The sequence below is a fragment of the Geotrypetes seraphini genome, chromosome 5, assembly GCF_902459505.1.
Source record: "Geotrypetes seraphini chromosome 5, aGeoSer1.1, whole genome shotgun sequence".
NCBI classification, from domain to species: Eukaryota; Metazoa; Chordata; class Amphibia; order Gymnophiona; family Dermophiidae; genus Geotrypetes; species Geotrypetes seraphini.
The window spans coordinates 45882056-45908465 of record NC_047088.1 but is presented as its reverse complement, the minus strand read 5'-3'; the positions used below and the strand labels follow the sequence as shown (position 1 = coordinate 45908465).

The window sequence follows — 26410 nt, the reverse complement described above, 5'->3', positions numbered from 1 at the left end:
GTCCCTGGATAACACCTGTTACGGTAAGTAACTGTGCTATATGGGCATTAAGGGCAGCTGTTTAGCTGTAAGTGCTGGCCGCTTATTTGTGTGATTATTTTTATATGCATTTTATGTTCTTTTTTAATGTATGTTTATACTTGTGAGCCACTTTGGGAAAAGTGGGTTATAAATAAAATAAAACAAAACAATTGGTCACAGCAGTGACCAGATTTGGGCCAAGGGCCATGCAACTTGGCTGTCTATGGAACTGTGCTACCACTAGTTGGTTATCTCTTTTATGCAATGGCTACTCTCCTCCAGGCTGTGAGTATTGAATTTGAAACAACCACACAAAATCAAATGTGGTGGTCCTTCTTCATGCTAGTGCATAACCCTTAACATCTGAGCCACTGGAAGTTCATTTACAGAAAACCATGATTGGATGAGATTTATTGTATTGATATACAATCCAATAGAATAAACTACAGAAATATAACCAAGATTGCTTAATTCCTTAGTAATTTATGGATCCATAATACTGCTGAAACAAAATTCTTAACAAATTTACAAAAAGCAGGATAAGACAAATCATCATGAAAACTATCATAGAAACGTAGAAAAGTGATGGCAGAAAAGGGCCAAGGCCAATCAAGTCTGCCCACTCTATTGACACACCCACCCTCCCTCCTAGCTACCCTTTGAGAGATCGCACTCTGATGTCCCATTCCCTCTTAGAGATCCGACATGAGCATCCCATCTGTTCTTAAAATCTGGCACACTACTGGCCTCGATCACCTGTGCTGGAAGCTCATTCCAATTGTCAACCACTCTTTCGGTGAAGAAGTACCGTATTTTCACGCATATAACGCGCGCGTTATACGTGTTTTTACAAACCGTGCATAACCTTGCGCGGTATACGCGTCAGCGTGTTGTACAAAATTTTTTTTACATAGTTCCCCCCCCCCCCCCCGCCGCAGGACCGCTCACACCCCCACTCCGAAGGACCGCTCACACGCACCCCCACCCTGAAGGGCCGCTCGCACGTGCTCCCACCCGCACCCACATCCCCACCCTGAAGGACCGCTCGCATGCACTCCCACCCCCCCCCTGAAGGACCGCTCGCACGCACTCCCGCCCTCTTGCCCCAGCCAACCGCGGCACCCCCGACACGATCGGGGCAAGAGGGAGCTCAAGCCCTCTTGCCCCCCCCGACACGATCGGGGCAAAAGGGAGCCCAAGCCCTCTTGCCCCGCCGACTCCCCAACTCCCCGACAATATCGGGCCAGGAGGGAGTCCAAATCCTCCTGGCCACGGTGACCCCCTACCCCCACCCTGCACTACATTACGGGCAGGAGGGATCCCAGGCCCTCCTACCCTCGACGCAAACCCCCTCCCCCCAACGACCGCCCCCTCAAGAACCTCCCCCCCAACCGACCCGCGACCCCCCTGGCCGACCCCCATGACACCCCCACCCCCCTTCCCCGTACCTTTGTGTAGTTGGCCGGACAGACGGGAGCCATGCCGCCCATAAATCGTATTTATTATCTTCCTGAAAAAAAGAAGTTGGCTAAAACCCCTGAAGCTGAAAATAGACAAATTGTTGATTTAAATAACCTATCTGTTTTGCAAGAAAAATCTTTAGAAATTAAATCTCACCCAACTCTAATTGTTTCATTTATATTTGAACAAGACCTAAACTCTGTAATGCGAATGTTTTTTCGGATTTCTCAGTCTCTATTTTATGGGCAAAGAATATGGGTCTTTCCTGATGTGACTAAATCCACCCAAGAATGCAGGAAATTATTCCTGAATATGAGACAAGAAGTTAAGGCATTAGGGGCTACTTTTTTGCTAAGTTACCCATGTAAATGTTTAGTTAAATATGTTGGTACAAAATATGTCTTCTTTGCTCCTGAACAACTTAAGGCAGGGGTGTCCAATGTCAGTCCTCGAGGGCTGCAATCCAGTCGGGTTTTCAGGATTTCCCCAATGAATATGCATGAGATCTATTAGCATACAATGAAAGCAGTGCATGCAAATAGACCTCATGTATATTCATTGGGGAAATCCTGAAAATCCGACTGGACTGCGGCCCTCGAGGACCGACATTGGACACCCCTGACTTAAGGCCTTTTTTGATATTAAGAAGCTGGCCCAGGAAATTCAGGGATGATATAAAGTAAAATAGATGGTGGTGTATCCCGTTAAGCTTATTCCTCAATATCGTATACTTATTATTGACGATCTCCTTATCCCCCCCTAGTGCTTTGTTTTGTGGTCTGAGGAAGAGAAATTATTTGCTTATATGTTGAGATAGTGTTAATTTCTTTTGCTTCTTTCTGTTTAAATGTCTTATTCTCTGTATTTCAAGAACAAATGGATACTTTTAAAATGTATTGATAAAATGAATAAATAATATAAAAAGTATTACCCACGCTGTTCTTAAAGACAGGAAAAAAGGGGTAATATCACAAAACAAAAGTTATATATCTCAAAAATTCTTCAAAAACTTCTTACACACTATCTATCTATCTATATACACACAATTGCATCCAAGCAAATTGTGTCCTAATAAATTATAACAACTTCCCAAAAAAGGGGAGTATATAGACTGAGAAAATTAAGGAAAGGTAGGATATCCTAGAACAAAATGGGGTCAGATCATAGGATCTCTTACAACCCCAATTATTTCAGATCCACATCCTGGATTCAAAATTCTAATCATTTGTCCAAACCACTCCACCTTCCATAACTTATAGTCAAAAACACCATCAATGACACACAAACTTTTAAATTCAGTTCGAATCATCCAAGAATAGCAACACTTATCTCAAATGTCCCTGCTGGACTCCAGCGCTGGTTTAGCTGTACATAGCTGAACATCCAGTGAGATCATCAAGTTTGCAGACGATACAAAACTATGCCGGGCAATCAGATCGCAGGGGGATACAGAGGAACTCCAGAGCGACTTGTGTCGGTTAGAAACATGGGCGGAGAAATGGCAGATGAAGTTCAATGTGGAGAAATGCAAGGTAATGCATTTAGGCAATAAGAATAAGGAATACGAGTATACAATGTCAGGTGCAACTCTGGGGAAGAGTGAACAAGAAAAGGACCTGGGTGTACTGATAGATAGGACCCTGAAGCCGTCGGCACAATGCGCGGCAGCGGCAAAGAAGGCAAATAGAATGTTGGGCATGATAAAGAAAGGAATCTCGAGTAGATCGGAGAAAGTTATAATGCCGCTTTATAGGGCAATGGTCAGACCACACTTGGAATACTGCGTCCAACATTGGTCTCCCTACCTAAAGAAGGATATAAAACTGCTGGAGAGGGTGCAGAGACGAGCAACAAAACTGGTGAAGGGTATGGAGAAACTGGAATACGAGGATAGACTTATAACACTAGGATTGTTCTCCCTTGAGAAAAGGAGACTGCATGGGGATATGATCGAGACCTTCAAAATACTGAAAGGAATCGACAAAATAGAGCAGAGAAGATTATTTACATTGTCCAATTTGACACGGACTAGAGGACATGTAATGAAGCTAAGGGGGGACAGGTTCAGGACTAATGTCAGGAAGTTCTGCTTCACTCAGAGAGTGGTTGACGCCTGGAATGCCCTCCCAGAGGAGATTATTGCGGAATCGACCGTCCTAGGCTTCAAGAGCAAACTAGATGCATATCTCCTTAAGAGAGGCATATAAAGATATGGTGGACTATAAATTACGCCAGGTGTACACCTGGCAGGGCCTCCGCGTGTGCGGATCGCCGGACTTGATGGACTGAAGGTCTGATCCGGAGATGGCAGTTCTTATGTTCTTATGTGATGATCTTAAGGTGGCCAAACAGGTTGAAAAAGGTGATGGCAAAGGCTAGAATAATATTAGTGTGTATAGGGAGAGGTATGACCAGTAGGAAAAAGGAGGTATTGATGCCCCTGTATAAGACTCTGGTGAGGCCTCAATTAGAATTTTGTGTACAATTTTTGAGACCGCACCTTCAAAAATATATAAAAAGGATGGAGTTGGTTTAGAGCAGTGGTCTCAACTCAAACCCTTTGCAGGGCCACATTTGGATTTGTAGGTACTTGGAGGGCCTCAGAAAAAAATAGTTAATGTCTTATTAAAGAAATGACAGTTTTGCATGAGGTAAAACTCTTTATAGTCTATAAATCTTTTCTTTTAGCTAAGTCTTGATAATAATGTTGTAATTTATAGCTAAAGAGACATATGATCAAGAAATTGTTTTATTTTACTTTTGTGATTATGATAAACATACCGAGGGCCTCAAAATAGTACCAGGCAGGCCTTGAGTTTGAGACCATTGGCCTAGAAGAAAGCTACTAAAATAGTGTATGGTCTTCGTCATAAGGCATATGGGGACAGACTTAAAGTTCTTAATATGTATACTTTGGAGGAAAGGCGGGAGAAAGGAGATATGATAGAGACATTTAAATACCTACGTGGCGTAAATGTGCACGAGTCTCTTTCATTTGAAAGGAAGCTCTAGAATGAGAGGACATAGGCTCGGGAGTAATCTAAGGAAATATTGTTTTTTACACAAAGGGTGGTAGATGCATGGAACAGTCTTCCAGAAGAGGTGGTGGAGACAGAGACTGTGTCTGAATCGAATAAAGCGTGGGATAGAAACATAGGATCTCTTAGACAGAGGAAGAGATAATCGTTACCTTGGATGGACCATTTAGTCTTTATCTGCCATCATGTTTCTATGATCATCAGGTGCCGTTGATGGTCTTCCATTTCGCGACCCGTCTTCTATAGATTCATGACCACTTTTGAAGCGTGAATACCATTCTAAACACCTTCCATGACTCATGACATGTTCCCCATAAGCCATTTTCAACATTTGATAAATTTCTGTAGCATTCTTAATCGAGAACTTCACACTGTAGCACTGCTCATTGAGGTTGCACATGATGAAAAATAGCCGATCACGAAAACACACATTCACAAAAACTGCTGTAGCTCAGAGACAAAAACAGATATCAACAAATGGATAAAAGGTTATTCCTGAGGGTTCAAGCTACTCAACGCCGCCCTGCAAGTCTCAAAAGAGCTTCCCGTTGGTGCGCAATTCATACTGTCCTGGAATTTTTGAATAGGCCTCGTATACTTGCTTTGCTGGAACCAAGGAAAAGAGTATTACAGTAGTCTAAGCGACTCATAATGAATGCATGAACTAGTTTCATCAAGTTTTCAACAGTCAAAATTGGTTTTAACTGGCGCAATATTTGCAGATGGTAAAAGCAAGATTTTACTACATGGTCTATTTGAGGTTTGGAACTTAGAATCACAATGTACACCTAATGTGGTGATATGAGAAAGAAGTGGTAACTATTTACCATTGATCTCTGGCAAGATTCTTAATACACTGATTATTAGAGATCCACATCAATGGGGATTTTTCAGTATTTAAAGTCAAATTATGTTCAGACAACCAATCAGTTAGCTGACTCAATTTACCATTAAGATTAGAGATGACTGATTATTGAGTGTTTTCTAAAAAGAAAAGTAACAATGTCATCTGCGAACAAATGAAAATCAATACTCCAGCTATCAAGAATCCTTGCCAGAGTCACAAGATATAAATCGAAGAGAAACGGAGACAACAATGACCTCTGAGGAACTCCAGATTTTAAAGACCTTTTAGGGGACAACTAATTCTTTCTGAACACGATCGATCGATAAAGATACAAACCATTTTAAGACTAGAACTTATACCCACTTTTTTTAAGTCTTTGCAACAACTTTAATTGAGAGACGACGTCAAAGGCAGCTGTTGAGTTGAGCCCATAAAGCATCTGAGTCTGACTCAGCTTTAGTCAAAATTTAATCTGTCATTTCCAGCAATAAAGATTCCATGTTAGAATTACTTCTATAACCAGATTTCTGTGGATAGGCTAATGAATGACTGTTATCAGAATTGTATATCTTGCAGAACCAACACTCAGAAGCTCCTACAAGACTTAAGTGACTTAGGGCTAAAGTCTGAGGACACCAAGTGCTAAATCCATAAAAGCACTGATTACAGTTCTGATTCTACTGGCTATAATGCAGAGTTAGCACCAAGTGTGTTTCTCCCTCTTTTTTTATGCGAGACATACAGTGAGAGAGACAATAAAAGGAAAACCTAATGATCATAAATTATATAATAGTGCAGTAATTGACACAGTATTGAGGAAAGGCTACAAATAAATCAAATTGTAGTTCTACTAAAAAGGCACACACTATTTCAACAAGAGGAGGCTTTTTACAATGTAACTGGGCATGACCAATATGTGACTCACTGACAGGGTATATAAGTAGTACTCATGGAAGATTTTTATGCTTGAGATAAATAAAGCTAACAGAGCATTTGAGGTGCCAGTTTTAATGATATGTTTAGAAACATATTGTGGGCCCTATCCTGTAGCATCAAAACACAAATGGTAATAAGATCTGTCTGCTCACTATACTAGAAATCTCTTAGAAGACCCTTTGCCAAAAAATTTTCAAAAAAGGGCAGGTTCATCAAATATGGATGGGAGGGAGGGGGAGACAGGGAGGGGTCTGCTGGACGAGAAAAGGGTGAGATCCAGTATCTGGAAAGAGGAAAAAGGAGGATCCGCCCTTACATACTTTTACCTGTTGCTGATCCTTCTCACCTCTCCTTGCCAAAGCCCTGCCAGACTCCTCACTCTTCTGACGCATTCCATTCCCTTATTATTCCTTAGACCAGGGGTGTCCAACCTGTGGCCCGAGGGTCGCATGTGGCCTCGTGAAGTATTTTTTGCGGCCCCGGTCGAGGACGATGCAGTGTTTTCCTCTGCTGCCCCTGGATGTTTACCGTCTTGTCGGCTCCCTCCTCTGTCTTGCTGCAGCGTTTGTGCGGCCCCAGAAAATTTTTTTTCGGCCAATGTGGCCCAGGGAAGCCAAAAGGTTGGACACCCCTGCCTTAGACACTTTGGTCTGGATTCACTTAGCGCACCGATCCCATCCAATTCGTGGGTGATCCGTGGCAGGCTGACCGATCCACAAAGTGTCCTCATGCAAATGGGGGCAATTGGAGTCATGCCCCACACCGACCATACGGATCGCTGCATATCGATCCTGACGCATGCGCAGACCATCTTCTTTGCTTTCTCCCCGTGAACCCAGCACCTATCTAAACTTTTTTCTTTAATTTTTGACTTTTCTCATGAGCCAATTTTTTACATTTCTCGCAAGCCCGTGGTTTTCACCCGCGGATTTAAAGCACGGCTGCACTGCAATGTGTTCTGGAACTTAACAGAACACGCCATAGTGCAGCCCCGCTTTAAACCCGCGAGTTAAAACCACGGGCTCGCACTGCAGGGAAGGGCAACAGAGAGCAGTTGAGTCGGGGCTCTCGTTGTAAGAGGCCCAGAGACCATGGCAAGCAGCAAGCCAAGTTCAAGTCAGGGGGAAGTACAAACTGGTCAGGAAAATCGACTCAGGCTCTTTCGGGGACATTTACCTGGCCATTAACATAACCAATAGAGTGGAAGTGGTGGTGAAGTTGGAGTCACAGAAGGCCAGGCACCCGCAGCTGCTCTGTGAAAGCAAACTGCAGGGAAGGGCGGCAGAGAGCAGGAGATGTGCCTCAACTGAGTTGGTTTCCTCTTTTTTGCTCCACTATTTTCAGGGGACCATGGAGTCTGTAGGAGAGAAACTGCTTCTTAAGAGGGTCAGGAGAGTCGGCAGGGACGTGAGCGACTGGTCCTCAGCAGTTGCTTCTTTTTTGATCGGCCAGCCCAGTCGGTGTTTCTTAAATTGTTTAGTGAATCGCTGCCTTCCTACATTTGCATGCCATTTCCCTCATTTACATGTGCGGATCAGATCAGGAGGAAGGTTAGTGAATTGGGTTGGGGTCGTAAATTGGTCGGGATATGATCGGTAAGGTTAGTGAATCTGGGCCTTTCTCTAGTTCTCCTCGCCTTACAATTCCTTCACTCAGTCTTTGCCTCTCGATAACCCCTCTAATTTTCATTGTCACTCGGTCAGCCTTACAGAGCTATTTCTAACCCCTACATTCCCTTAGTTATTTTTTCTCTTTTCGCTCATTCCCTTGCCACTGCCATCATTATTGGTGCATCTAATCCCCTCAATTTTCATATCCTTGTTCCCACCCAAAATTTGGGTACTTGAAGAGCAGTAGCAGTGCAGTTCATCACGGCACATTCTCCAGGCCCTAATGTTATGCATTGTGTCACATGGCCCAAAGTGTGATATTCAAACCCTAGGTGGTAGAAAAAGAAACAGTACATTGGGCTTCACAGCTGCTATTTTTCTTCCAAACCTCAAGGTTTATGAAAAAGTAAGAGGATTGCAGTGAAAGAAAATCCATTGCTTACATCACTGAAGCTTTGGTCATTTCTAAAGCAAGGATTGAATATTGCATCTCTTATTTCAGATGTGGCAACCTGTTTGTAGCTAATATATTAACAAGGTGTGTGTAGAGAAATGTATTTATCAGTCTATTAAACTAAACTATAACACATACACAGAATAGAAAATATATAAATTTCCTTATGGCCTTTTGTGAGACCAGGTTTATTACTTTAAATGGTATTTATATATGTGGTTATGCACTTCTCATATTACCACCTAAAGAGAGCAATTTAGGGGTAGTCTACTTTCTATTAAAAAAAAAAAAATCATTTTCCATAGGTTTTGTTAGTGAACTGCTAGTCAACTGAAATACCTAAACAAAGCTCTGAAAATTAAATTTAAATTTAATTCTAGCTATGTCAGTCAGCCAAGAGAGAAAGCATTTTTCTTTTGATACTTTTATAAATGTTCTGATGTTTCATATAAGGTAAAGATCATCTGAAAGCAAAATTTATATATACTGGTATATGTTTCCCAACAGCTGCGAGCTGGTCCATTTGATGAATTCCAGATTGCAACAATGCTGAAAGAAATTTTAAAAGGTCTCGACTATCTTCACTCGGAGAAGAAAATTCACAGGGATATAAAAGGTTTGGAAAGTTCAACTACACGTTCTAAATAAGGGGTGGGGGGGATCTGCCAAAAACGTAAAAACAGATCGTGACTTTTGTTCATGTGTTGCAGCTCATTTTGTTTTGTTTTCTTATTTCTAGCGGCCAATGTCTTGTTATCAGAACAAGGTGATGTCAAACTTGCAGATTTTGGAGTTGCTGGGCAGCTAACGGACACCCAGATTAAGAGGAACACTTTTGTGGGCACTCCATTTTGGATGGCTCCTGAAGTCATACAGCAGTCAGCATATGACTCAAAGGTGAGATTAAATGCCTTTGGCCAGTTCTTATTGCACATGCAGGAAAAGTTATTTGGCTTCTTGATGGGCCATTTGGCCTTTATCTGCCATCATTTTTCTAAGATGCCAGGAGAGACTGATTACCATTGAAACATGGCTACTATTGATCTCTGCCAAAGGGGAAGGAAAAGAGAAGCTTGAAGTGTGTGCTGACCCTTTTTAGAAGTTTGGGTTAAAGAGGAATGGGCCTCTCTCTCTTCTTTTTTTTTCTTTTTTTTTAGAAAATCACTAAAACTTGTGATGCCTGCAAATTTGTTTGTCACCATAATTCCTGAAAATGATACTCTGTTAATGTCATTTATTAGACATGGGGATGTTTGTTTCTTGGATTAAAAATACGTGGCGAGGGCACCTCAGAAGAAGAGAGCAATTTTTGTGCCCTAGGGTGTTAGATTGTTGTGACCTTCTTTAAGTGTCCTTGCAAATGCATTTTGAAATATGGGGCATGAGAGGAAGGGGAGTCTCTCTGAAGTGAATTGAGTGAGGATGAAAATAGGGTTAAAAAGATGGAGAGGTGCTAGGAGATGGAGTAACAGATGATGGAAGAATGTCCTGGAGGCAAGAGCTGGTGAGGGAATGAGGCAATGGAGGTTAGGTGAGGGCTGAAGACACTCTAGTCAACTGTTGTTCCCTCTGCATCCCTATCTGTTGTGGGGAAGGAGAAGGAGACAGATACAGTCAGAGGGGGCAATGGGAGTCCTGAAGTGGGGATGAGAAGGAGATGGGGAAAGCTGGTAGGCAGATGAGAAGTAAAAAGAGGGAAACTTAGGAGGGTGAGAGAGAAATCAAATGCAGGAAGAGAAAAGCGGAGAAAAAAGCATAATAAAACAAGATCAGTATTGAATGCAGAGAAGGAAAGGAAGAAGAGAAAAGAGAGGAAATGGAAAGGCAAAATTAGAAAATAATTTAGGGACTGCCCCAAGAAAAGTGTGTTTTTGGGTGGGGGGGGTGGAGACTTGGACCAGACCAATAAGATATGAAACTCCCAGACAACAAAGAGAACAGAAATATTTAATGCTCTTTCTGCTTTCTGTTTTTGTATTTTGTAGAGTACAGAAGAAAATGCATTTCTGTTTCTCTTTTACCAATATTGGTCTGCTTATAGATTCTGATTTCTTGGGTGTGGAGGGGGGGAGAAGTTTGGATATTTTTTTGTGATTCCCTATTCTTTATCAGATGAGGATCTGTCCATGTTCTGCATGTGTACCTGAGGTGTAGAAACTTGTAACATTACAGTTCTAGTTTCCTAGTAGTACTGTAGGTATATTGGAGCTCATGGGTCCAGTATAATATTTACAGCGCTGCCTTTTCATAGGTGGGCTAGGGCTGTTATGATTTGGTAAGTTTGCTATATAAGTTTTGAAAGCGTCTTTGCAGGGTTTTGTTAAGGGGGGAATTCATCAGGCAGCATCATAGCCTTTTTGCACCTTAACACGTGTTAAGGGAATTGGCGCATGATTAATGCTAAAAGTTCATATGTATAGAATGGGCTTTCAGCATTTAGAATGCACTAATTTTTTTAACGTGTGTTCAGGCCATAATATCGCTTGATGAATTCCCACCCTGAATGTCATATTTGAAAGTGGGCTCTTTGTTCCCAAAATAAAAATGTTTTGACTACTGGTCTCCATGTCCTGTAGAGCTGTCACACAAACAATAACGGTGCCTCAATTATAATGACGGTTTTACGTAGTATCTGAAACTAGCTGGTAGGAGAAGGCTTTTTTATGTACAGTAGAAGGCCATGATGCTAATTTTAAAAAAGGGGGCGTGTGGTGGTGGGCACGATGTGCAGAAATGTTGCTTTGGCTTGTCTAGCTTACCTCCACCACCACCTATAGCCACTCTCAATATTTCAGTCTAGACCAGGGGTGGGCAACTCCAGTCCTCGAGGGCCGGAATCCAGTTGGTTTTTCAGGATTTCCCCAGTGAATATGCATGAGATCTATTTGCATGCACTGCTTTCAATGCATATTCATTGGGGAAATCCTGAAACCCGACTGGATTCTGGCCGTCGAGGACCGGAGTTGCCCACCCCTGTTCTAGACATATATATATATGTATATGTAAGTTTTGAATTGTTCTATTTTTCTTTATTCTGCTTCCTCTGCTTTGAGGACTTTGTTGAGAAATGTTTCCTAACACGTTTTTTTTTCTACACACTTGTTTTCTTTTAAGAGCTATTCTTTAAATAGGTAATTTTAAAAATAGTTATAAATAACTTGAAAGAAGTGTTGATAGAATTTTTGAAACAATCTAAGAATTTACTGCACTAAATGTGCATCCTCAACTATGAGAAGCATACTGACTGGGGTTTTAAAGTATTTTTAGTTTGGAGGGAGGAGGTGCGCAATACAATAAGTCTTCAAATTCTGCCGCATGATCTTACTACCAAATCTTTCAGGCTTTCATATTTTTGGTTTTGTTATTTAGGGATTTTTTTTTTTTTTTTTTATTACTTCAGAAATTTTGCTGTAAAATACCCATTATTTAGTTCAGAAATAGTAGGAGGCAATACTGCCTCCTTTTTAAGAAAGATAACTATTTATTTTTGAAATCTAGTTAAATGCATATTTTAGTAAATACATTTCATTTATTGATATTTTCTGTGGAATAGTTTGTGATAATTTCTGCCCACGGTTTGGAATTTTGAAATGCATCCTTTACTTTTTCCTTCTCTTGTTAGGCTGATATTTGGTCATTGGGAATCACAGCTATCGAACTTGCCAAAGGAGAGCCTCCCAATTCTGATATGCATCCTATGAGAGTTCTCTTTCTTATTCCAAAAAATAATCCACCAACTCTGCTTGGAGATTTTAGCAAACCATTCAAAGAGTTTATTGATGCATGCCTAAACAAGGACCCTACATTTGTGAGTATATTTTGCTCTTCACATTCAAAATATTTCCCAATTCGCTTTTGCTGAAATGTGACTCATGCACTTATTCCTAACCAGTTAATGCTTTAAAATATTATCTCATGGAACGGATCAAAAATGTAAGTATATCAAGTAATAAGCTGTGAGATAAACACCAACGGCCTCTTTTACAAAGCTGCGCTATCGGCTGCGTTGCACTAACGTCCCCAAAGGCCATAGAGATTTAAAGGGCTTCGGGGCTGTTGTTGTGCGGCGTTGTAAAAGAGGCCGCAAGAGTTCATTTTCTCCATGGCATTGACTTTGTAGAGCACAGCGTATAAAACCAGTTGGCCTTCCAGCCTGTCTGATTATGCTGGCCTACACTACCTGAATGTATCCCAGCTGCCAAATATAGGCACATAGCTACCTATAAAATATTGCTTATCAAGTCTTTGTTCTCGTCCTCTTTCATTCTCTACTAATGAGATTAAATGAGCACAAAAGTTAATATTGTTAATTCCAACACACATCTGCCACCCTTACTCCTTTATCTTAACCATCGTATTTTGTGAATCCAGGATTTGATGCCTGTTAGTTTCGTTACCTGCTAAGAAAGTTAATCAGTTTGGAGGACTAGAAATGACTTTAAAACGTGTTGAGGTTTAAAAATATGATGCAGGCATCAAATCGATTTATGTAGCTATATTATACAATTATTTTTGGAAGAAAGATATATTTTAATAACTGCATATGGAAATAAGTAGCTTTATAAGAGCATCTGCACGTCTCATGAAACATTTGTTTTGTATACATTCGTTTTAGCGCCCTACAGCTAAAGAACTCCTGAGACACAAATTCATTGAAAAAAAGGCCAAGAAGACATCATACTTGACAGAATTGATTGATAGGTTTAAGAGATGGAAGGCAGAAGGACACAGTGATGATGAATCGGGTTCAGATGATTCCGATTCGTAAGTTCACTTTAAAAAAAACAAACAACCACACAACTTCATTGATTTCATTTTTTTGTGGGCTACATTGGATGGCTTGTAAGATTTTTAGCTTGTTTGTGGATGAACCTGAATGAGATTGAAAATTGTTATTAACTCAAGTTATTTATTTTAGTTAAAGGGCCTCGAATCAGTGGTCAAACATGCACAGAACCTTCTCTTGAAAATTGCAGCCTTTTTATTCTGTAAAAGGTAGTAATAGCTCAGCTGGCAGAACTGTTCTCCAATCACCATGTTATTGATACCAGTATAATAGGCACCTAAATTTAGGCACTTGGAAAGCATCTATTTGAAGCTTCTTTGATGAAGAAAAATAGGTGCTGCCTTTTCTTAATAGAAAGCTAGCATAGGTGGCTGAAAACATACCAGTATTTAGGGTGCAAACATCAGTCAGAGAACGGCTGTAAAGGTGCATCTAAATTACAGAAGACCATGCATAGATTCTGTGGCATAATAAGGGGGGGGGCGGACTGCCTCGGGCACTCTCGGGCGCCTCTCTGTGTCGTCGTCCCCCCGCATGCGTACCTCTTTAAATGTTCGCTAGCGCGAGAAGCATCTATCACTTGCTGCTCATGCCGGCGTCGGCTCTCTTCTGACATCATTTCCTGGCTGCAGGGACCAGGACGTGACTTCAGAAGGGAGTCGAGGTGGGCACAAACAGCGGGTGGAAGGTACTGCTCATGCCGAACATTTCAAGAGGTATGCAGGGGGGCACTCAAGCAGCGGGGAAGGGGGGGCAACCAAGCGGCAGGGAAGACTGGAGAAGGGGGTGCACTGTGCGGCAATGCCAGGTGCCACCGCCCCAGGCACCAACCTCCTTCGCTTATGGACTATAAGAGTTTGTTATATATGGCTAAACTCCATCCATGTGGATGGTATGTAATGAATACTGTTTTGCTGGAAACTAATTTATTAAAGGATTAGAATACCGGCATAAGGTGTACATTTCTACTGCCCTAAAGAAGGCACTCCCTTATGGAAATGCCATCGGCTGTATAAACTGGGCACTTTGATTTCATGTGCTGTGATAAATTCCTGATCAAACGTAGCAGCTTTTATAAATTAAAATCATGGGGAGAATAAAGAACCGCTTTCTTGCTATGAGGATTTTGCTATGTGCTGAATAGGGACAGAGCAAGACTTTTTGGCAGTAGGTGAACAGAAAATCATGTCTGACAAGATTGCTCTCACTTTTCATTTGTGCAGTGCTATTTAATATATAGTTGTGGTTACTAAGGAAACTTGGGCAAGTTTTCTCTACTCTTGACTGATTCATATTCCTGCGTTGTTTTTTTTAAATGAAGAAAAATTTTTTTTTTAATATATTGTATAGGTCTATGCACAGAAGTTTCTATTTCTTGTGATGTGACATTTTGGGCGTCTTTTACTAAGCTGCGCTAGTGTTTTTAGCGCGCTAACCCCACGCGCCAAAAACTAACGCCAGCTCAATGGTGGCGTTGGCATCTAGTGTACGCTAAAACCGCTAGCACAGCTTAGTAAAAGGTGCCCTTTATCATTCAGCTGTAGCTGCTCTGATTTGTATAATTTGTGATTTTTGTCTAGGGAGTTAAGCAACAAGGAGAATAATTCACACCCAGAGTGGAATTTCACTACAGTTCGGAAGAAACCAGATTCAAAGAAGATGCAAAATGGCACAGTAAGTTGTTTTACAAACGCTAGTTTAATAATTGCATTACATTTCTCTAAACTCAAGAAGTCCAGCTAAGAGATTTTTTTGCTGAACTCTGTATTTTTTAAAATAACTTTAATATGATAAGTAAGATGACTTGGACTATTGTTTAAAATGGAGCAGAAATTGGCAACCTTTTTAAAGCAAAAAACGTTTGACCCAAGATTTGCAATGAGCCACAATGGGTAGAGAAGGGGGTTTGCGATATTCCAGGTCTCTTTCTCTCTTCCCTCCCCAAGGTCTAGCTTCTCTCCCCTCTTTTCTCCCCTCCAACCCCTCACAGGTCTCTGCACCTCTCATCCCTCCCTTTCTCTACAGCCCATAGCCATAGCTGTCTCCCCTCTCCAGGCCCTGACCCTTTGATTGCCTTCCCAACCCAACGATTCCCCCTCTCCCTCAAGGGCCTACCTAGGTACTGGGTCCAGTGGAGGGGGGGGTTCTTGAGACATGAGCCTGATCCTCTCATAGCAGCTCAATCCAACCCCACAATGCCCCCGCTCTCCTCCACTCTACTATGTATAGGTAAGGCCCCCCCTTTCCCCAGTCATACCGAGGTACCTAGTGATCCAACAGGGGCCTTTGTTGCAGGAACGCAACCCTCTTGCACCTCGTGGCAGCCTTTGAAAATAGCAGCTTTGACCTTTTGCGGCTGCTCATGACATTTCCTGTAGTACCGTGAGCTGTCACAAGAGGTTGCGGCAGCCATTTGAGGAGGCTGGAGTTAAGAGGGCCATGCTCCTGCCACAAAGACCCCCCCCGCTGAACCACTAGGTACCTCAGTAGGTCTTGGGGTGGGGGAGGCCTATCTATACATAGGAGACGAGCCACAGCCACTTAGCAGAAGAACCGCGTGTGGCTCATGAGCTGCAGGTGGCCGATCCCTGATATGGAAGAAGGGAGATATTGCTGTTTAATGGAATCCTATGTTTAGAAATGACTAGCTACAAACAATTCCCATTAGTTGTATAAATTTAAGACCCTTATTCAGCTAGTAGTCACTGCTTATATTAACTGTACAACTTTGTCAACTTAACTTTATCCAGATATTCTACAATTGGCTTTTAGACTGAATATGCTTGTCGAGACTCAGATTTTGATTTCCTCCAGTCCTTTTGAGGACAGTGCTCCAACTTTCTTTACTTTTGATGGGATTGATATTCCCTTTTTGAAGGAATTGTGATACTCACGTTTATCAATGAAGTCGCATTTAAAAGTGGTAGTCCACAAAGTGCTTTTTTAAACGGGGGATGCTATGTCATCTATGCAAATGTTCATGTTCTAATAACTTTAGAACTGTTCAAGCTTTTAATTTTCCATTATTTGATTACGGTAATGGGACTTTCCCTTGGTTTGTCTCAGAAACTCTCATTCAAGTAGCCCAGAATGCTATAGTTCAATTGATATGTAATGTTCCTCATTTCTCCTGTATTGCTTCAAACTTCACTGGTTAACTATTCATTTTAGAATTCACTTTAAGATTCTGACAAGAGCATTACTTGATGCTCCTTCATGGATTGTAAATTTTCTAAAGGGAACGATACATCTTGTCCTTTACGATCTGCTAATAAGGAATTGCTAGAAACACTTTCTTTCATACTCATCAAAGCTTAACATCTATCAAGTCTTTTTTTTTTTTTAATTGCTGATCCAGTCATGTGGATGCTTTTACCTGATACAGTTCATGTTGCACCATCTTGATTTTTAGAAAATTCTCAGCACATTTTTTTTTACTCAAGCTTTTCCCAAGTGGAAAGCTGACACTATAATTAACCGCCTAGAAGTCGCAAGATAGTTGGCGGTATATAAAAATAAAGTTATTATTATTATTATTATTATAATTTGCCAGTATACTCGAATGGTGTTTTTATTTTTATGGTTTTGTAGTATAATTAGATCTAGATGTATTATACTAAGGTTTTCTATTTATTTTAGATTTTATGTGATTGTCATTGTACTCGGTTGTGTATATTTTTGTTGTAACCCACCTAGATTTGGAGATGGTGTGAGATATAAATTACTTTAGCCAGACAACTCTAGTTAACTTTAGTTTTATCTGGTGACTGGTGTCTGAGTTTTAGGTAAGCTATTTGGCCACCTAGAGTTATTTTGGGAACTTTGGCCAGCTGACTATTGGTACTGATTAAGCATGGTTGAACTGCAACAGGTAAATTGTGGTCAAATGATTTTGCAGAGCAGAATTTAAGTAGAGGGGAGAGAAGGGAGAATTTGGAAACTGCAAGATTTATTCTGTTAACTGCCAAAGATAGCTGGACAAACTTTTGAATATGAAATATTTGATGCTGAATAAATACAGGTGATATTGGTATCTAGTCTCCTTGAGATGCTTGCCCTGACTTGGGTCAGACAGTTATCATGTACAGTGGTACCTTGGAATCCAAACTTAATCCGTTCCAGAACCCCGTTCGAGTTCCAAGACAATTTTTCCCCATTGAAAATAATAGAAACTGGATTAATCCGTTCCTTGATCCCACAAACTCAGACAGCAAGACTGGCAAAGTCAGCAAGATCGGGACGCCCACTGCCAAAGGCTGCAAGATCGGCAACTGTAAGCCCAAAGCTTCCCTCCCAGGCGGAAACAGGAAGCTGCGTCAGAGAGGAAGCTTTGGGCTGAGCACTGCTTGCAGTTCGGATTCCAAAGCAGCGTTCAGATTCCGGGGTAAAAATTAAGAAAAAAAACAGTTCGGATTCCAAGGCGTTCAAGTTCTGGGGTGTTTGGATTCCAAGGTACCACTGTACTTGATTTTCATGTTAACTACAAAAAAACCCAATAGAGGAGTACTGGAAAATGGCAAAAAAGAGAGTGAGTCTCCCCTGACCCCTTGGGTTTGGGGGCAGAGACAGCCTGACACTTTATTTCTTTCAATTTAATTATTTGTTTACTTAGTTTGCTTCACTATTAGCACACTAGTTTGTGCACTAATTCAATCACACATATTGCACAATTTGGGGTTGTCCAAGGATATTTCACATGTAATATTGTTGGGTGTGGCAGCTGAGCATTAGGAGTGGTGTTTTCCCATTTGCGGGCTGTGGGACTGAGGACTCCCCATTCACATATAAAAAATTTATCCGTGTCAGGACTATCTCTCCCCCCTCACCCGAATTGGGTCAGGGGAGACTTTCTCTCTTTCTTGATTTTCATTTGACATCCAAGACGGAAGCATCCTTTGGTTTGTTGTATATGGGATTAAAGAATACACTAAGTAATTCGGTTATGTAGCATGTGTTTTATGTGGTGGTATGTGTGTGCGCAGGCGTGCATTCAGGTGGCTTCCACAGCTCGGCTTTCAGCTAACAGAGCTCTGGAATGATTTACTGCTGGTACTGAGAAGTTTAGGCCCCTTCGTTTTATTCCAGAAAAGCTCTGAAAACTTTCTTGTTTACTAAACATTTTGGAAACGTAAGCCATTTTAGTTTACTTTTTCTTTTTAAGAGCATAAGAAGTTGTCTCTACTGGGTCAGACCAGAGGTCCATCGCGCCCAGCGGTCCGCGCCCGCGGCGGCCCATCAGGTCCATGACCTGTGAAGTGATTCCTGATCATTTCTATGACCTACTTCTGCTTCTATCTGTACCCCTAAATCCCCTTATCTTTTAGGAACCTATCTAAACCTTCCTTGAACCCCTGTACTGTGCTCTGGCCTATCACAGTATTATGCTTACATTATTGTTAACTGAGTCAAGCTCCTTTTGGTTGAAGACCCAGTCTATAAAACTAAGTTTTAGTTTAGCTTCTTAGCTATTGTCTCACCTCAGCTTGGGCACTGTACACTGGTCTATCCAGTATTTTTTCTTCAATCAGTTCCCGTGCTTTTCCTGTCAAATAATTATCCTTTCTAGACCGTGTTCAGCAAGAGATTTCATGGGGGCAGTGTCTTCAGTGGCATAGTTGTGTGCATACCAAGACAATAATGATCCTCTCTAGAAAGTGACCAAATCCAGGGCTTTCTATTTTGGCCAGAACCAAAACTCATCACCCCAGACCCACCCACCAGCTCCCCTCCCCACCCTCCGGGCCTACCTTTAACAAGTCACGGTGGTCTAGTGGCCTTTTCGGAACAGGAGCAGCTCATACTGGTTACAATCTTAAAGTTACTGCCACAACCTCCTGTACGAGTCTCTCCAGCCATTTTGACTTAGAGCTGGCAGAGGCAGGAGTAACTCAGGATCACTCCTGCCCCAAAGAGGCCACTAAACCACCAAGGATTTTCAAAGGTAGGTCTGGGGAGGGTAGAGTCAGTAGGAAGTTTGGTGGGATGGGCTTTCTGCAGCCAGGAGAGTTGGAGGCAGAGAGAGGTACAAGTGGTCCCAGAGCTAGGGAGTTAATTCCAGCTGAAACCCAAGCTTTACTGAATCGGGATTTTGAGCCATTTTTGGAACTGAAACTGAAATTCGGTCAGCCTCTAACTTTTTCCTAAGCCAGAGTATGTTGTGTATGATCTCAGTCTCTCAAATTTACTGCTAATGCTCGCTGTAGTACTTGCATTGTGTCAAACATATTCCTTCTGAAGTTCATCAGGTGTTGCATGTTGAAAACAAATCTCCAAGCACACTAGGATAAATTGTTAATCAGGACTGTCTCACCCAAAACAATGATAATTCAACTAGACCTCTCAGCCGCATTTGACCTGGTTGACCACAGTATACTTCTTCAGATATTAGAAGCAATAGGGATCTCAGGCGGAGTATACAATTGGTTCCAAGGATTCCTCAAAACAAGAACATACAGAGTAAAAACAAAAGATCTAATATCGGAAACCTGGACCAATCCCTGCGGAGTACCTCAAGGTTCACCACTCTCACCCATGCTCTTCAATGTCTTCATCGCCTCCCTTGGTACCCTATTAGACAAACTCGAAGTAACCTCATTCAGCTATGCAGACGATATAACCATACTCCTTCCCTTTGACTCACAAGACCCCACTACAACAGATAACCTGGTAAAAACCCTAGAAATAGTGGAAAACTGGATGACAGAACACAAACTGAAGCTCAATCCAGACAAAACTAAATTTCTACTGCTTGAAAAAGACAAAACCCCTTCGATAACAGAACTAGAAATAAAAACCACCAAATATCCTATACAGACCACTCTCAAACTCCTTGGAGTAACAGTAGATAGATGTTGCACTCTTCAGGTGCAAATCAACAAAATCACACAAAAAGCATTCTTTACCATGCGCAACCTTCGCAAAATTAGAAAATTCTTCGGCAAAGAACAATACAGACTCATAGTTCAATCCCTAGTCCTAAGTCTACTGGACTATTGCAATATCCTCTACCTTCCTTGTCCCACCTACCTAATAAAACAACTACAGACTGTCCAGAACACTGCCCTCAGACTGATCTATTCCCTTCGAAAATTTGACCACATCACCAACGCCTTCCTAGATTCACACTGGCTTCCAATACAAGCCCGCATCCAATTTAAGCTATATTGCATAATATTCAAAACATTAAACGGAACGGCACCCTCCCACTTAAACAACCGCCTAAATAGGAACCTCTATTCCAGACAAAGGAGAACCCAGTCCCCTTTCTCCTACCCCCCTTATAAAGGAACTAAGCGCAAAAAGATGTACGACAACCTACTAGCAACACATGCAGCTAAACTGGACCCCTCCATCACCAACCTACTGACAGCTTCAACTGACCTCAAAGCTTTTCGAAAAGAAATCAAAACCATACTATTCAAGAAATACATCCTAATTTCCTAACCCCACTCTTCTCCCCTCTCTCCCCTTCTTAGGATCCTCCCTTCAAAATGTGATTTAGACCTAACGCCTTTAACTGTAATCCTCTTCCTGAAAACGTCCAGCTATCGTTTAGATGTATTAGGCCCTACGTCGTTAATTGTATTCATATTCCTGGAAATGTCCAGTTATCTTTTTGTTGTAATCCGCTTAGAACTGCAAGGTACAGGCGGAATAGAAGTCATTAATGTAATGTAATGTAAATATTTGTGTTCTGACACCTTTTCTTGGTACTTATGGGATGACTGAGAGTTCCTGTTCAAGGGATCTGTTAATTTTGCCTGCATAGTATATTTTCTCCTGGCTGACTTAAAAGGTAATTTCAGAACGGCCCAATTTGTGTGGCAAGTATGTGCTTAAGTTAGACCTTTTTAAGTAGGTGTACTTTTCCCTTAAAATAAATGAACTTCATGGAACATGTGTTTGCATATGTACATGGTTCTATGTACCCAAGTCCAAACTTTGCTTCAGAATCCATCCTTGAGAATACCTACATTCAGATCAGGTAAATCTATGCACGTAAAAACTGTGTGCATATTTTCAGCCACATTTAGTCTGGGCAATTTTTAAAACATCTCTGCACAGGTATGGCTTTTTTAAATGATCCTATTAGGGATAATTCACTTGGCCTGTAAAATGGATTTTTTTTTTTTTTAATTACACCCTCCCAAGTTGTGTTTAAAAGTAAGTGTGGTGCCAAGAAGGGGGACTGTGTTTGTGACTCTCATCTAGGCATGTTCTGGGGCAGAATTTGGGTAGAGTGAATGATTTATGCATGTACTTTACACACTAACCTGCTCACAAACAGGCATAAAATGTCCATGGTTTATCTAGCAACAGTTTTTTCTGCTGCATCCCAAAGAGACACAGATGCCTATGTTCCTTCATAAAGGGATCCTTTTATTAAGGCGCACTAACTGATTTAGTGCATGCTAAATGCTAAGTCATCCATTATATTCTACGGGCACCTTAGCATTCAGCGTGCACTAAATCAGTTAGTGCGCCTTAATAAAAGGACCCCAAAATGAGCTAGGAATAGTTGCCTACACAGCCTTCACATTACCTCTTAAAGCAAATGATGGGTCCAGGAAGTGAGTGTGTGTGTCCCCATAGCATCGGCCAACGTTGCCCCATGGCCAGTCTAACTGCTGTCGTTCTTTTTAAACTCCAGGACAGATTTTTCAAAATTCTTGAAGGATGAAAAGCAGGATTGCAGATTAATGCAGTGTACAATTTTCTCTGCTATAGGATCAAGATCTGGTGAAAACACTGGGCTCTCTGTCAATGATAATCACACCTGTGTTTGCAGAGGTAACGCATCTTTATTTTCCCTTAGCTGTCCCCCCCCCCCCCCCCGAATGCATTCAGATATTAAGCTAAATCTTTAATTCTGTTCATTTTTCTTTGTTCAGCTGAAACAGCAAGACCGACATAATACATCCAGAAAAAATGCAATCGAGGAACTTGAAAAAAGCATCAATACAGCAGAAGCTACGTATCCAGGGATCACAGATAAGATGGTGAAGAAACTCATGGAGAAATTTCAGAAGTGAGTAAAAGTGTTGTGGTAAATCATAAGTAGTTACAAAGTACTCGTCTATGTTGAGATCGGGTATAGTTTGTCTAGGAATCTATACAATGGATATGGAGATCTGTTCTTCTCAATATAAATAGCACTTTTTACCTTTTAAAAAGAAGGGCTAATTTTATTTATTTTTTTAGAAATTTGTTTTCCTCTTAATTCTGGGAACCGGTCCCTTTGTTCCTTGCCATCTACTTTAGGGCTCTGCTTCCTCCAGAGCTATATCAAGGCGTTAGGATTCCCAAGAGTTCAGCATGCAAAGCAACCCAAAAATCCCAGTTTATATTTGAGTATATACAGTACATAGTATTGAGTTGATTTCACATTACAGCTACAGCCCCAAATTGTATTTTTAAAAATTGGCTATGTGGGGTTTTGGGTTAGGTTTTTTTGGGGGGCGGAGGGTTGTGTTGGGTTCTTTTTTTATATGTTTGCTAACTGGGTTTGCTTTGTTTCATAGGTTTTCTGTTAATGACTCATCCTAAAAACCTTTCTGTAAAGAACTCTGCTGTTTTGTGGATCTTGTGGAACCCACCAAAACTACTTCAAGCTTGGCAGTGCTTAGCTCATAAGCTTCTTGTGCCTTTTGGATCCTTACAAACATATTGATGGGGATAAAGGATTTGGAACAACACTGCTTCAACTCTTTTGTGATGGTGTAAATTGTTTTTATATTTTCAGGAAATTATTTTGTAAAGACTGATATAACTTTTAATACTATTTGCCTTTTGTTTCATCTGATAAATGTTGGTATGCAGTTTTGCTAGTAAGTAACTATTGGTAAGTCTGTAGGATGTGCAAGTTTGATATGATGTGGTGTCGTTACACTGTACATTGATGGAACATAGGTCTTTTGTATTGCAGATAAGTTGAACATTTGTAAATCCAGTAACAATCTTAGTCTAGTTTTTCATAAGCATATTGTGAATGGTGACCATTAGTCCGTACAATGTTACTGCTGAACCTGCTTTGAAAATGTTAGTCAAGCCCTAGAATCATAAGCCCGCAACACTATATATTGAACTTTTCTTCTGTTGGTACAAATTATGGGCAGCTCGATGATCTCCATACATTTGAGAGCAATATGTCTTTAAGTTTTGCAGATAACGTAGCTGAAGTAGTTAGGGCCTGATATATTTGCATTGACCTCTAGAAGCGTTTCAAGTAGAAATTCAGTTTTTCATTCTTCAAGCTGGCAAATTCAAAGCAATATGGTGGGTCTTTAGGGCAATAATGGGTAAAACCTACAGTCACTGAAAAGTTTTTCCTTGGTTTTAATAATGTACATCGAATCTGGGGGCAGTGTGAAGGAGCTGGCTATCATGTGAACAGTACCTCCCCAGAAAGGTATGGGTGAACAGTGAGACCAGCATTCCCCCTCCCCCTCAGTGGTGGTACATTTTCATGTAAAATATTTATAAGCCTTTGTTCCTAAATCACATTAAAAATATCATATGCTTATGATTTTGTGAAACTCTATTTTAAAGATGTATTTACCAGTCAATATGCAACTAACAAGAGTTATAGATATTCTTTCAAAAATAGTACTAAAAAGTGCATAGTGATTTGGGTTTTCGTAATGGTAGGTTCGACTGTAAACTTGCTTTCAATTATATATTTATGGTACTGCTAGATGGGTAATATCTTTTTTTTTTTCTTGACCCAGTATGTATATTATGCTGAACATTTGAACTGGGCATGTATTTCGATACTTAACCATTTTGGAGCTGTTGGTGTAAATTTATTTTATATGTTTCATTTTATGATTTAGACCTGCACATTTTATTTTTGCACAGAGACATTTTAAAGAATCTGAAATATATCTGCCAAATAATCAGATGAAAATAACATCGGTGTGCATGAAATGCCGCATTTTTATTCGAAATCTGCCATGATGGTGTTTTTATATACAGGACACTTGTAAAAGCTGGTGTGGTTAGATATGCCAAGGACAATTATTTTCAGCGGTGCCTACACTGTAAACAAGAGAGGATTTATTTCTTGTTTTTAAGTCTAATGAACTTTTCTGTTTAAATTTTCATCTGCTACATTACTGAAACTCCATCACAATTTATATCTGAGAAAAAGTCTGAAAATAGTTTTTGGAAACAATGTTATGGATTAAATAAAATATTTTTATAAATGTAAAAGCAACAAAAGATGTAAATACGTCGATCCTAAGCTTTATAAAATAACTCCATCACAGTTAAACACACACACAAAAAAGTATAGTGCTTATCTATCCTACTAGCTGTTAGTCTTGTACATCTGTTTATAGATTAAGCTTATTTCAGTGTTCTGGGGGAATTTTAAATGGTTTATGAATAAATATTTAAATTGTTAGCATTTGTGAGCCATAGTTGAGTACTTATTTGTCTACATCAAAGCATGTTTAAGGAAAACAGGATGAGATGTGACGGTGGTAATTGGTTATGACACACACAAAAAAAAAGAATTGCCAGGACCAATGATGGGTCAACCAAACAAATCAACTGCTTGTTTACCTGTAATTTTATTGTTGTGTAAGTAAGAATCAAAATGTAGAAAGGTAAGACACACTGTTATCATCGCACTATAATCACTGTTCCCTCTAAGCTGAGCAGGTGTCCTCCAGCTGCATTGCTACCACTAGGGGGTGGAATATTTTCAGTCGCTAAGGACAGGTATGTTCCCTGGAGTCCTGCAGAACTTGCCTGTCCCTCACAATTGAAAAATGTGACAGTAAAACAGCACCCTCTGTTGGTGAGACTGTGGGTGGAGGACTCCTGCTCACTGTCCTGTCTATAATATTCATGTGTCTTAGATTTTTAGTCTTGTCATGATCTTCAGTCAGTTTTTTGGCATGACTGGTTTTTCTCCCCTCGATTTCAGGGGAGGAGTTTTTTTGGGTTTTTGTTTTTTTTACTTCATGCCTTTTTCTGTATAGGCCTATGATATTAGAAAGACTCTAACTAGAGCCTTGAGCTTATGGTTGAATGTTATCCTCTGGATTTTGAGGCCAGTGTTGGTAATTGAGTTTATTCACGGATGGTCTATCCGGCACAAGACATAATATCTAAGACATGTGAATAAGATTATAGTGTGGTATAAGTAAAAATGCCATCTAAACTGTTCCAGCCAAGAATCTATCCCAGTTATCAAGTCAGTTTTTGTCATCTTTCTCCTTTGTGGAGCCTGTTTGCAGAATGTTAGCATACTTTAGTGATTACTCTAGGTTAACAGCCAGAATTCTTGTGTGTTAAATGTTTGGGATATTTTCAATATTATACCATTCATTAAACATAAAGAAAAAATCTTAACTGAATGGCAGATAACATGTCATTAGTTACACCTATTTATGTGGCATTAACTGTGCTGTGTTATTTTCTGCCTTAATATGCAGAAACTTGCTGCACATTAATTGTGAAATGCAGCCTCTGCTCATTCTTCCATCTCATTTGCTAGGATGCTGAGTAAATATACCCATTTGTGTGTTAGTGTACTAGGTAAATGAGTACCCACAGTCCCATACTTAAATCCATACGGAGGCTCCCTCATAACTCCCCTTTCTAGTTTTTTTTTGGGGGAGGAGGGTGGTGTTGCCAAAGTTCTCAACCCCTTTCTTTTATACAAATCATATTTTTTAAGTCTTGTCATGATTTTTGTTTCCACTACCTCTACTGGTAACTTAACTCCAGACATGTGTCCTCTAAACCTTCCTCATGCTGGTTGGTTTCAAATCATTAATATTTGTCCTTGAATTTCCTTTTCTGTGGGGAAACTGCACAGAAAAGAAAATTTCACTCTTGGTTTGTCTTTGGAACGTCAAGTGCAGTGTTGCTGTTAAAGATCCAGTTTTATCCATTTATTTAACCCTTTTCAGGGCTGTCCCAATAGAGTATTCCTTCTGGAAGCACACCTAGCCAGTCAGGTTTTCAAGATCACCACAATGAAGATGCAAATGTTATCTTTGCATATTCGTTATGATCCTGAAAATCTGACTAGCTAGGTGTGTCTCCAGAAGATGGTTGTAAAGCATTACATTGGAGCCTAGATCAGTATATGATCAACACATCTCACGACTTGTATGAAAACTACAAATGACAATTTTGCTGGGGTCTCTGCCTAAGATCAAAAGAAGTCCAAAACCATGAGCTAAGGCAGATCTCTTGGGGGTTTTGGTTTGTTTGTTTTTTTGTTTTTGTTTTTTTTGCAGA

General features: G+C 40.6%; 1 protein-coding gene across 2 annotated transcripts in view; it reads left to right on the top strand.

The window, feature by feature from the left end:
• Window positions 1-24564, top strand: part of STK26 (serine/threonine kinase 26) — a 106951-nt gene extending 82387 nt beyond the window's left edge. For both annotated transcript variants that reach the window (XM_033946043.1, XM_033946042.1), the window contains 8 exons: window positions 8875-8983; window positions 9107-9264; window positions 11990-12175; window positions 12983-13131; window positions 14734-14827; window positions 21881-21943; window positions 22045-22181; window positions 22675-24564. In XM_033946043.1, the coding sequence (XP_033801934.1) occupies window positions 8875-8983; window positions 9107-9264; window positions 11990-12175; window positions 12983-13131; window positions 14734-14827; window positions 21881-21943; window positions 22045-22181; window positions 22675-22699 (921 nt within the window). In that variant the 3' untranslated portion in view covers window positions 22700-24564. The remainder of the gene's footprint in view (window positions 1-8874; window positions 8984-9106; window positions 9265-11989; window positions 12176-12982; window positions 13132-14733; window positions 14828-21880; window positions 21944-22044; window positions 22182-22674) is intronic.
• The last annotated feature ends 1846 nt before the right edge of the window (window positions 24565-26410 follow it).